This window comes from Gymnoscopelus braueri (genome assembly GCF_963280865.1).
Source record: "Gymnoscopelus braueri genome assembly, chromosome: 19".
Classification (NCBI taxonomy): Eukaryota; Metazoa; Chordata; class Actinopteri; order Myctophiformes; family Myctophidae; genus Gymnoscopelus; species Gymnoscopelus braueri.
The window spans coordinates 37,678,824-37,691,405 of record NC_137621.1 but is presented as its reverse complement, the minus strand read 5'-3'; the positions used below and the strand labels follow the sequence as shown (position 1 = coordinate 37,691,405).

General features: G+C 44.1%; 2 protein-coding genes across 2 annotated transcripts in view; both read right to left on the bottom strand.

Annotated features, from left to right (window-relative positions):
• The window catches only part of sptbn5 (spectrin, beta, non-erythrocytic 5), a gene marked incomplete at its 5' end in the record, with an annotated part of 81,477 nt that overhangs the window by 26,500 nt on the left and 42,395 nt on the right, over nt 1–12,582 (bottom strand). Inside the window, 10 exons of the mRNA XM_080414292.1 lie at nt 1,068–1,247; nt 1,392–1,502; nt 1,745–1,859; nt 1,976–2,121; nt 2,441–2,573; nt 3,460–3,617; nt 4,498–4,614; nt 5,092–5,182; nt 5,521–5,630; nt 6,043–6,229. Coding sequence (XP_080270418.1) covers nt 1,068–1,247; nt 1,392–1,502; nt 1,745–1,859; nt 1,976–2,121; nt 2,441–2,573; nt 3,460–3,617; nt 4,498–4,614; nt 5,092–5,182; nt 5,521–5,630; nt 6,043–6,229 — 1,348 coding nt within the window. The remainder of the gene's footprint in view (nt 1–1,067; nt 1,248–1,391; nt 1,503–1,744; nt 1,860–1,975; nt 2,122–2,440; nt 2,574–3,459; nt 3,618–4,497; nt 4,615–5,091; nt 5,183–5,520; nt 5,631–6,042; nt 6,230–12,582) is intronic.
• On the bottom strand, nt 10,967–11,887 carry LOC308074115 (putative endonuclease 4; the record flags this gene model as incomplete). Its single annotated transcript, XM_080413447.1, has 1 exon — nt 10,967–11,887. The coding sequence occupies one exon, from the start codon at nt 11,885–11,887 to the stop codon at nt 10,967–10,969; it is 921 nt and encodes a 306-aa protein (XP_080269573.1).

The window sequence follows — 12,582 nt, the reverse complement described above, 5'->3', positions numbered from 1 at the left end:
CATGCTTATGGTTAATCTATTGAGTTAATATACTACTGGTGACCTAACATCATGTTCATACATTCATACATGTACATGTACCTATACATGTATCTTATATCAAGTTTTATACAAGGGGTGGGCAATCTTTTCCGCTACGCTTTGTGTACAATTACCAGCCAAGTCGACACTGAAAGTAACGTCTGCTTTTAAGTCTTATATTATAGGCTGCAAATGCAAAGAATAAGTCAAGCATTTAATAGTAATAAAAAAGTCTGACTATCTGCGGAGAAAGGTGTTATTACAATGAATGGATGTCTTTGTCTGGGTTTTTCAAATTGTCCCTTCATCTACTTAGAGGCCCATCCTGATCTAGCCTGGTAAACCCCCCTCCCTCCGGAAATCTCATTTGCATTTGGTTTCAGGAAGGAGGGTCTGGGATTGCTCACAGAGTAAAGCTGCCCGAACCACCGCGCATACGAACCAATCAGCGGCTGCTAGGGGCGGGATCATCCAATCACCTGCCTAGTAGCTTGAAAAAATGAAACTCCGTCTGTCATCGATTCTGCGCCCGGAGTCTCAGATGCAAGTACGCTGTGAAACAAAATGTGTGTCGCAAGCTTCTTCCATTTGACGGAGTGAGGTTAATCCTGATCTACTGCTAGATCAAAAAGACATGGTTGACCACCTCTGTTTTAGACAGACAGGACAGCTAAGATGGAAACAGTGTAGGAGAGACAGACATTTGGAAAGCTGATGGAAACAGTGTAGGAGAGACAGGCCGTAGGAAAGCTGAGATGGAGTCTGTGTAGGAGAGACAGACAGTAGGAAAGCTGTGAAGGAGACAGTGTAGGAGAGACAGACAGTAGGAAAGCTGTGAAGGAGACAGTGTAGGAGAGACAGACAGTAGGAGAGCTGAGAAGGAGACCGTGTAGGAGAGACAGAGAGTAGGAAAGCTGAGAGGTAGACAGTGTAGGAGAGACAGACAGCAGGGAAGCAGAGAGGGAGACAGCGTAAGAGAGACACATCCCTTGTGGAATGTGATCCTAGACCAGCGGGCTACATGTGGTTAGACCATGGATACCCACCATGTTGAGGAAGAGGTATCTCTGTTCTGCTAGCTTTAGCTCCGCCTCCCTCTGCTCAACGACAAGACGAAGCTCCTCCCATCTCTCCACCACTTCCTGTTGTACTTCTTGTAGGCGGAGTTTCATGTTTGGAGAGCAGAGTTCCAAGATGGAGTCAGCAGAATCGAGCAGTTCCTGGAGCTAATACACACACAGACAAAGCTGATGAAGTATGTCTGTGTGTGTGTGTGTGTGTGTGTGTGTGTGTGTGTGTGTGTGTGTGTGTGTGTGTGTGTGTGTGTGTGGGGGGGGGGGGGGGGGGGGGGTTTGTTCGTGTCTGTCCACCTGTAGCTCAGTAGCGGCCAGTTGGTGAAGCAGAGCCTCATGTTTCCTCGTCTGTGATGTCACTCCTCTTAAGTCCCTTGCTATGACTTCTGGGATACTCTGTTGTTGCTCCTACAGAGAGACAGATGCAGGGGTGGGAGAGGAGAGAGAGAGCAAAAGGCAAAATAATAAAGACTTCATTGTTTCTCTGTGACCCACCAACTAATAACAATAATTATCTTCATTCATATTAATATTTCTCTCCTGACTTTACATTCACCTGAGCAATGCACTGACTCATTCTACGGCAACACCCTATCAGAATATAAAGTACAGCATCTGCCAGCAGGAGGGTACTGGAGGTTGCTACCTACCTGTATGTGAGTCAGAGCATCAGTCAGATCGCTATGGAAACGATGACACTCTTCTGCTCTCTGTAGCTGGTCCTGTCTCTCACTACACAACATCTGGAGGTCCTCCCATGAGGACCTGATGCAAAGACAGACATACAGACAGACAGACAGACAGACAGACAGATTAATTAACCTACCCAACAGTCCATATCTATCTAACTAACTAACAGATTGACTCACTTATGAACTCACCTGAGTTGTTGCTGTGTGTCTCTGATGGAGTTAGTTTGGGGGTGTTTGTTTTTAATCAGGGTGTGTGCCAGTTCCTCACAGCCCCTCAGTCTCTCCTGTTCCACCTCCTGCTTTTTCACGAACGCTTCAAACTTCCCCCGCAGAAACTATACACACACACACACACACACACACACACACACACACACACACACACACACACACACACACACACACACACACACACACACACACACACACACACACACACACACACACACACACACACACACAGAGTACATTTTTCATTATGATATAATCAAACATAAATATCAAACTTCACAGACAGTCTACATTTCCCAAAAGGAAGTGCATGTATTTCAGTGTGACCCCCACAGCAAATCGAACCCTGACCCTACCGATAAAGACATGGAGGTACGGTAGGTCAATTTCATTGTGTTAAAATAGAATAAAATGCTGTCTAACCACGACATGTTGGTAGTCGGTTCCGAGGTCCTGTGATGATGCTGTCTGTCTCTGCTTACTGATCCAGTCCTCCAGCTCCGAACATTCAGCAGTAAACTCATGAAGCAACAAAACTTCCCTCAACCTCTGACCCCTACATGCGAGCACGTGTGCGCGCGCACACACACACACACACACACACACACACACACACACACACACACACACACACACACACACACACACACACACACACACACACACACACACACACACACAGATATAAAGTATGACTAAATAGCCACAGTAGCAGTCGTGGTGGAAGTATTTGTAGTAGTAGTAGTAGTAATACAGTACAACTACAGTACTAGTAGTTACTTAGTTAATACTTAGTTAGTTAGTGGCCACGACCCAAGGGGTCATCCAATGAGTTTAGCTACGAGCCAAGACCAATGACACTCAACAAAGCATCATTTGGCGAAATTAGAAAAACAAAAGTTGGCATGACCCCAGGGGTCAACCAGCGAGTCCATGGTCAGACAAGTTTGATGACACCCCACATGATGACACAGGCCCTCTTTGGAGACATTCCAAAGTGACCCAGGAAGGTCGGCTACCAATCAGTATGAAAAGATAATCAGTTCTACTTTGAGAAACATATCCTTAAAGTGTTGTAGTGTTACATGTATCCATCCTTTTTGTCATAGAACACACCCACCAGCACACACCCCTTCGGCCAGTTAGCGTGAAAAGTTAATCAATTATTCATTGCCCCATGAAAATTATTTTCTCTCTCATGGTGTGGACGTGTTTGGAAGATAAATGCCTTGTTGAGACCCTTTCGATGCCCCCCTTTTCGGATACCTTGCCCCATGACAAACCTTTCTACAAAGTTTCATGCAAATCCGTTCGTACATTTCGGAGACATCCTGCTAACACACAGACAAACGGACAAACGGAACGTGGGGAAGACATAACCCCCGTCCAACTTTGTTGCTGGAGTAATACAGTAATTGTAGAATTATTACTAGAATTACTACCTTATGGCAGTCAGGTGTTGTAACTGTTTGTTGAGGCTGCTCAGGCGGCTGTAAGGTCTGTTTAGCTCCTCTAGGCTCCATCTGTGCACGGCATCCTCCACCTGCTCCCTTAAGTCCTCCACCTCCCCCTCTATCACCTCCAACTGACCCTCCAAAACCTGGCAGAGGAGAGGAGAAGGAGAGGAGAGGGGGGGGGGGGGGGGAAGAGGAGAGGAGATTGTTAAAGGGGTAGTTCACCCCCAAAATAACTTTTTTTCTATTGATTACTCACCCCATGGAGCCTTGAATTCATAGATATTTTTTAGTTTTTGTCACATTCCTAAGCCAATAATTTGATTATAATAAATTTGTCCCCATTGATTCCGGTAGGAGACACAAATGCATTTGTGTCTCCTACCGGAATCAATGGGGACAAATTTATTATAATCAAATAATAAAGGAAGGAATGCGACTACAACAAAAAAATATCCATGAATTCAAGGCTCCATGGGGTGAGTAATCCATAGAAAAAAAGTTATTTTGGGGGTGAACTACCCCTTTAATGTAGCAGAAAAACGAATTGCCAGCACATGGCTAAATATACCATATGTTGTGTTATTTGTGTGTTTATATTACAGTACTTGTGTATTGTGTGCACTAGTATAAAAAGGATGATCTAATGATGACATTATGCTCAGTGTCTTGTGATGGAGCCTGAGTGTGTGTGCGTGTGTGCGTGTGTGTGCGTGTGTGTGTTAGGGGTGTGCCGATATATCGTCCTGCGATATATCACGATACGTTTTCGTGACGATATGTATCGTTTTGGCTTTTTTTTATTTTATTTTTTTTACTTTTTCCGTTTTTTGCAATTATACCTTTACATTTGCTTCCCCCCCCCCATATATTTTCATAAGCTTTTTCCCCCCCATATATTTTCATGATAAAAAAGTGCCACATATCATATCGTATCGATATCGTGAGCCCAATATCGTGTATCGTATTGTGAAATTAGTGTATCTGCACACCCCTAGTGTGTGTGTGTGTGTGTGTGTGTGTTACCTGGTGTTGCGTTATGAGGTTCTGTGTTGCTTGGTGATTCTTGCCGTACTCCTCACTATTGACCAGACTCAGAGACTCGGTTAGTCTGGACTCCAACTCGACACAGTCTAACAACAACTGCGCACGCCCACGCCCACGCCCACACACACACACACACACACACACACACACACACAGACACACACACACACACACACACACACACACCCACACACACACACACACACAAACACACTTTTTAAGAACTGATTCATGTCCACATAGAAGAAAACATTACAAAGACACAAACATTGATGGTGCAGCAGAGTAATTAACCAAGTCCTGGACTAGTCCTTCACAATACAAAACATATAGATAGTACAGCATGTCTCATGGGTAGAAGTAGCGTCTCCACCTTATATGACTACCAATGACAGCAGAGACAGAACAGTATTTTGCAAGCTGTTTAGACACACAAAACACCAGGCTGTGTTATTTCTTTCTTGACACACACACACACACGCACGCACGCACGCACGCACGCACGCACGCACGCACGCACGCACGCACGCACGCACGCACGCACGCACGCACGCACACACACAGTGTGTGTACCTGTTCTCTGGTGACAGCCTTATTCAGGTGAGCCGATTTCTTGTCACAGGCCTCCTCTAGGTCCTCCCACTCTGCTGTCAAGTGGCTACACCTGCAGGTACAACATACACACACATTTACATATTAGTCCAGAGCTGTAGGTTTAGTCTTCAGCACAGTTGGCCTTTAGAGAATTCTAAGATAGTCGTCAAGGTCACGGTTAGTAAGGGTACGGTCACACATCTCCGTACACTTCCATTCTTTTCTCCCATAGAATGGAGGTGCCCTACGTCGGTAGTTACGGTACAAGTTGTCAAGTTTGTTGTTGTGCTGCGTGATATGATATGCTATCTCTCCTCTGAGATCAATAAAACTAGATCTCATGCTATGGACATGTACATTTTCTGTCATGTTCAAACTGAAGGTAAAATGCTCTGGATTTAGAAGTACCTCTGCTCCACCTCCCCTCGGCCTGATAGGCTGGATTTGGCCAAGCTCCGCCCCTTCTCCAAGACACGGTTCAGGTGTTTACGGTGGCCGTTCACCTCCGCCTGCAGCTCCTGAGAACACACACGCACGCACACACACACACACTTATAAATATACTTGTAATATAACTAGTACCATGTACCATGTCATATTCTTGGTATACTGGGGGTTTTAGGGAGCAGGGGGAGAGTTTGCGGGGATGATTTAAAAAGAAAGTTGCGATGCGGCAACGCGTCGCATCGCAACGCGTTGTGAGCTTGTAGATCTGCTATTTTCAAACATTTTTGTACTTTTACTTTTGGTACTTTAAGTACATTTTTATACCAATACTTTTGTACTTTTACTCAAGTAAATTTTTAATTCCGGAGTTTTACTTGTAACAGAGTCCTTCTACATTGCAGTATTGATACTTTTACTTAAGTAAAACATTTCAGTACTTTTTCCACCACAGCTGGTACCTTGTGTTTGGAGTATTCCCGGTACCTTGTGTTTCTGCTGCAGGCTGATGGCTCCAGCCAGTGAGTTGTCGTATCCCGCGGGTCCAGAGGAGGGGTAGTGCTCTGAGATCCAGCTCAGTTCCAGGTCCACATCATGGTAAAAGCCAAACAGAACCACTGCAGCCTCCAGCTGGGCTCGCCGCCCATCCAACGGCTTCTGGAGGGACTTGAAGCTATGAAGGAGACAGACAAATATATAGAGGGGACGTGGGTTGAGATCCCACTACATTAGCCATTTGAACCCCAGCATCCAGATTCTGGGGTGGGGGGACGTTAGCGAAAAATAGCCGATCTAGAAGATCGATCGTGTACATCGGCTATTTTTGGGCGAAGAGATTTGGTGTTGGCGAAAAAAAACAGTTCAACTACAGTTGCAACTCAGGTCTGTTTCACTAAGACTAGAGCAGTGTCTCTCAAACTTTTTCAAGTCAAGGACCCAATTTATACTTTAGTATAACATTTCCTTGAGCTAATTCTACACTAGAAGTCAAAGGACAAGCAGCTTGGGCTGAAGATGCCTGTCGTCACAGTACTGACATCATACTATTGACATCATAAGCTGATCTCAAAGTACCTGTAATGGGCCACACTGGCTAAACCCACTATTTGAGGATTTAGGCGTGCGCAAGGGGCGTTCCCGTGCAAAAGTTGCTATTTTGGGACCCCTGCCTTATCCGCAAAACACCTGCACTAACCGTTACATTAAAACTGCGTAAGCCATTATCCCCAATGCAATCTTACGCTCTCCTCTCTCCCTCTCTGCCAGTGTTGCCAGGTCTGCTTATTATAAGCCACGTTGGGCTCTGTAAAGTTGCTTGTAAATAATGGTTGCGGTTCTGAGCTTGTAGATAGGCTATTTTCAAATAGCCAACATATATAAATATGCACATTGTTTAATGGCCGACATAATATAGGTTTGAAGTGCTCATGTAGCCTATAGTCGCTTCTTTTGGGCTTGTTTTTTTTTTTAAGTATCACCTACAGTACATGTTACTGATTAGAGAGAATTTTATATTTTTGTAATCCGTTGAACTGAAGTGTGTAATTTGGAGAGCATTGCATTGCGCAAATTGTCTTCTTTGAATAGACTATCATCTTATATAAACACAATTGACACAAGGAATTGACACTATCACTTCTACAGATTATAGGAAAAGAATCACAGAGAATCGTTGAGAATTAGGAGATAGGGAGCCTTTGAATGTTGGGCCGTTGTACGCCCGGGCCAACTACCGACATGTCCATTGCAGGCGCGCGCTCTACCAAACAAATTTGGCATTACGGGTGGTTTTAGATTCCGCTGTGCGCTTTCCCAAAACGTGTGTGGCCAAAATAGTAATTCTGGGGATAATGCAACAACACGCCCACGGGCACACCTCAAAGCACAAATAACGGAGTCGGCATAATGAATAGCGGGTATAGCGGCCGCAAATTACCGTTTAGGGACAGTGCCAGCTCCCTTATCCGTAATTTACGGGTAGCGGGCAGTAAATCACAGCTAGTGGGCAGCGGGTGTGGGTAAAGCAGTGGCAATTATAGGGCCCATATGTCTATTTCACCCACGCAATAACCCAGGCAACGCTGGGTACCCCAGCTTCGTAACGGGTTATCGGTTTGTAGATGTTCATCAATACCCATAGTTAGTCCTTGGAGCCGGTCTATGACGTCAGATTTATGACATCAGTTATATCAATACTGTATATGTATATAAGTCTGGGACTTTGTTAGAGACACAACACAAGAGGACAACTTCAACTTGTTAACTGCTAGTAATTTAACTTGCTCACTGCTAACTCATTTGAAATGGCCGAACGTGTGTTCTTAAACATCAGGCATCAGAAAACCACACTCTTTGTAGATGCCACGGAGTCCACCGCTGTTTATGAGGTGAAGCGCATTGTTGAGGGAATTATCAAGAGAGCACCTGAGGACCAGAAGCTCTTCAAAGATAACCAGGAGTTACAGGACGGCAAAACTCTTAAAGACTATGGCTTCACTCAAGAGAATGCAGGACCTCATGTCCCGAGTGTAGTCGGGTTGGCTTATCGCAATGAAGACAACAAGTTCCCCGTTATCGACAAATACACCAGCCCAGCCCCAGTGCATGATGCCTGAAGCCTCAAGGTATTCTGGCGAAAGCAACCACCAATGAAGCAAATGAAGAGGTTAGCAGTCATATGCAGTGATAGCACAGAGAAGAGAGGAAGGAGCACTGGAGGAAGGGTTGGACAGGATGTTGTGGAATTAACAGCAATGAAGAAATAATGGGAAAAGGGCACCCCGGTGGCTTGCACAATAGAGCGCATGCCATTAGGTGCATACTGTAGGTCCTTGCCCAGCCGACCCGAGGCCCTTTGCTGCATGTTCTTTCCCATATATCCTGCCAATTTCCTGTCTCCACTGTTGCTATCAAGAAAATGATTGAAAAATTCCCCCTCAAAAAGAAAAAAAGAACAAAAGAAAATAAATAATGGGCAGGAGGAATTTGCTGTGGAAGTGGGAGTTTGAACACATCACTAAGGTATCCCAAGGCCAACGGAAAGGCAGAAACTGCTGTCGAAATCGCAAGGCACCTACTGCATGCAAAAGCAAGTTTCAGCAAGGGATGCCTAGATGACGAAAATGGTGGAACACCTCAACGTTTTTTTTTTCCAGTGCTTAGCGTACAATGTGGAACTCCATATTTAGAGTGGCCAAGACTCTGTAGAAGTGGGAGTTTGAACATGCGTATCACTACCTCAAGTCACCAAGAGGCCAACGGAAAGGCGGAAACTGCTGTCAGAATAACTAAGCACTACTTCAGCAAGGATGCCTGGAAGACAACCTTAAAATGGTGAAACACTCCATCAGAGTATTCTTTTTTTCCCCCGAACACAGGGCATGGATAGCAGTATGACCATGTCACTAAAGTAGAAGTACAGCAATCAGTTTAACCACTTTAACCGACTTCTGCTTTTTGAAAATAGCAGATCTACAAGCTCACAACGTGTGTGAGCTTGTAGATCTGCTCGCAGATCTGCTATTTTCCACAAAATCTTTAAAAAATATTGTAAAATGTTGAATATTTTTTTATCATTCAAATAACACAAATATTGTGTAAAGGTTTAACTTCTATTTTCAGAATCACAATCTAACATTTTGATTAAACTATAGCTCACAGGCACACACAAATATTGTGTAAACCTGGGGGTCCTTCACATTAAAAGGTTTGAGAACCACAGCTTTACCCATTATCAGTTACTTGAAAGGCCTTGTCTGGATCAGTGTAGAACTCCATAGGACAAGAGCAAATAACTAGATAGATACACAACAGAAAGAAGAGTTTTCTGGTATTTAAGAATGTATTATTACTGCCCTGGTTATTGGATGAAATAGGTAGAAAGTACTTTTTAAAGAAAAAATAAATTATCACTTACACTCCCTTTATATACAAATTTTAGACTTTCACTTGTTTTATTGTTCATTGATACTGAATGTAATTTCTAGAGGCCATGCCCACCCTGTTGCCCTGTCCTGAATTTCATCCATTCTCATCTGATCACGTAAAACCAGAAAAAATCACAATAAATATAACACAAATACTCTCATTTAAACTAAGAAAAACTCTCACACTGAATTAAAAGCTAGAGAGTAAAAACCTAAAAACAGAGTGAGGTGGTCAGCCTAACATGGGGGGAAGCCAAGTTTTCTGGTCCCTGTTAGAAGTTAGCGTTCTGTACCAGATGTAGGTGATTAACCCATTTAAACCGGGAACCCCTATACGTAACAATACCTTTCAATCCGGGAACCCCTTCACATATTTATTCAAAAATGACAAAAAAAAAATGTATGTTGCTACTGTATATACTGTACATAGCTACATACATTTTTTGTAACTTTGGAATAAATATTTGAAGTTTTTCAGAAAATTTTGGTCAGGATTTAGAAGGCGTGTTCAGAATTGGCCTCAGGTCTAAAGGCAGCTTTCCAAAGGCAGCTTTCCACTGCACCGACTCGGCGTCGGAAAGCGTTGGACAGCATTGTTCCGTTGGTTAGTGGTCCGTGATTTTAAATGGCTTTCATATACTCTTAATATATTTTTTGGCCTTATAGATCGAAATGTGCTCAGTTTTGGCTATTTTCTGGGTGTTCATTTCAATTAATTAAGTAATAATCAATAGATTTTCGATTATTCGAATAACCGTTTTCAAAAATGACGTGTACGCGTCAGTGAAAAAAAATCGCTGGGAACATCCCTATTTACAAGCGACTTTACAGGGAAATAAGCCTGAAGTCGCTTATAATAAACAGACCTGGCAACACTGGAAGCCCAGCCTGCCAGCTATAAGGCATTAGCACAACAATGGGCACATCGGCAGACAGTTTGTGCTGAACTAATAATTGCAAACAGATTACCAGTCTGAAGTAGTCTGTTTGGTGGAGAGTCACCTTAAATGGGTTAAGTTAGCCCTGGCTAACCCCAATATAAAGTGTGTTGCAGTAATCAAGGCAGGTGGTAATAAAAGCGTGAATAACCTTTTCAAAATCAGCAAAAGATCTAAAGGACTTACCCTTAGATAAAAGTCTAAGCTGGAAGAAAGCAGATTTTGCAGCTTGACATATGGTTTCAGGGAGTCCAGGTCGACATGGGAAATGTTGGCAGCACCACTAGGTCGAAACATTGTGCAAATAGCAGTGATGAAAGAGGTCAAAAGAAGGGGGTGAGGTATGTGTTCTGAATCTAATGGACGCAATCTTATACAAAAGCTTATTTTTTTGCCTTACCTTTAAACTATTATGAGAAATGAAGAGGTTAATCAGCATTACAGAAAAAAAAAAACATTTTTGAAAAAGGAAGCATATTCTGAAGAAAACTGTCTATGGTCCTTGGCCTTGGCCATCACATAATGATTGTGCTCATTGTATATTCATTAGTATTCGGAGTCACAGAGAGAATACAGAAGCTTAATCTGTTGTGGATATTCAAATCTTGGGCGTCCAGGGGTTTCCAGAATCATAGGGATGTTGTCCAGTCTTGGCTCGTTAACGATGTCTCGGAATGCTGCAAGTCCGATTTTCCCCTTACCGATGTCCTCGTGGCGGTCAAGGTGGCAGCCCAGCGGACCTTTGGAGTCATTGAGGTGAACGGCTTCGAGGTACTGAAGTCCCACTATCCGATCAAACTCGTCCAACACAGTCTTCACGCCGTCCACAGCAGCCAGATCATATCCTGCAGCGAAGGCATGGCAGGTATCCAGACAGACTCCTACCCTGCTCTGGTCTCTCACCCGGTCTATGATGCCCCTCAGCTCAGAGAACTTACCTCCTACAGTATAGCCTTGGCAACACATGTTCTCTAGCACTGTTACCACAGTAGGCACTTGGCGGTGGGCGTGGTTGATGGCCCCTGCGATCTTCTCCAGACATTTCTCGGTGGTGATGGTGCCTAGAGAAGAGCCGGGGTGAAAGTTGTACAGGCGGAGGGCCAGGGCATGGCACCGACCCAGCTCATCTATGAGCATGGCCTGACTTTTCTCGAACACGTCTCTTTTGGGTGATCCACAGTTCATCAGGTAGGATCCATGTGGCACAATGTGAGCTGGGTCAAACCCATGAAGTTTACATTGCTCTTGAAACTTGGCTGCTGCAGTGGCGTTCAGGGCGGGCCTCGTCCATGCCCGCTGGGAGCCCAGGAAGAGAGCAAAACTACGGCCACCAATGTCTGTGCAGGCTTGCACTGCCTTCCATATCCCATCTGAAATGCTAACATGAGCTCCAATGTATTTGTTACTCCCTCTGTCACCTCGCTCCGCCGCTTTCCTTTTGCTTGCTACTTTCTTTCTTGCAGACATGAATTAATTCTGCTAATTCTGCTGTTCTTGTAGCCTCAATGACAAATGCCTCAAAAAGCTCAAAGAAATATCACACTATCTATCCCACAATCTTGTTACAGGGACTGTAATTCCACCCGGTAAATGTTGAAAACAGGAAGCTTTCATCTGCTCTATAACAACAGTCCTATGACTTCAGTACCCGTTGTCAGAGTATTTGGAGGCCACTCTATGTTGTCAGTACTATGACGACAGTACTGCAAGTCGGGGGAACAAAGAATGTTGAGAATTCATGACCTACCCGGTTATGCATACCCGTTGTACCCATTGTCAGACTACCCGTTCTATCTGTCTGTGTCCTTTTAATGCCCATATATGGAGATCCCTGATGTCTTCAGTATATGCCCATATATGCCCATATGTATAATGGTCAGATTTGTGGTTCTAGACAACTGGATCTCCATATACTGTATGCCTATATACAGTGGAATATCGGTCAGATTGGTTCTGGTCAACTTCACGCTGGACACCGCACTCTCTTAAGTCCTCTGCGATACGCATGAGGACTTAAGAGTTTGAAGTCGACCGGTCGGGTGGTAATCAAGAGACGAAGGACAGATGCACTCGCTCGCTCGCTCACTCACTCACTCACTCGCTCACATAGAAGCTTCATTATAGAAGGATAAAGTTGATGAAGTTGTTTGTGTGCCTAGATT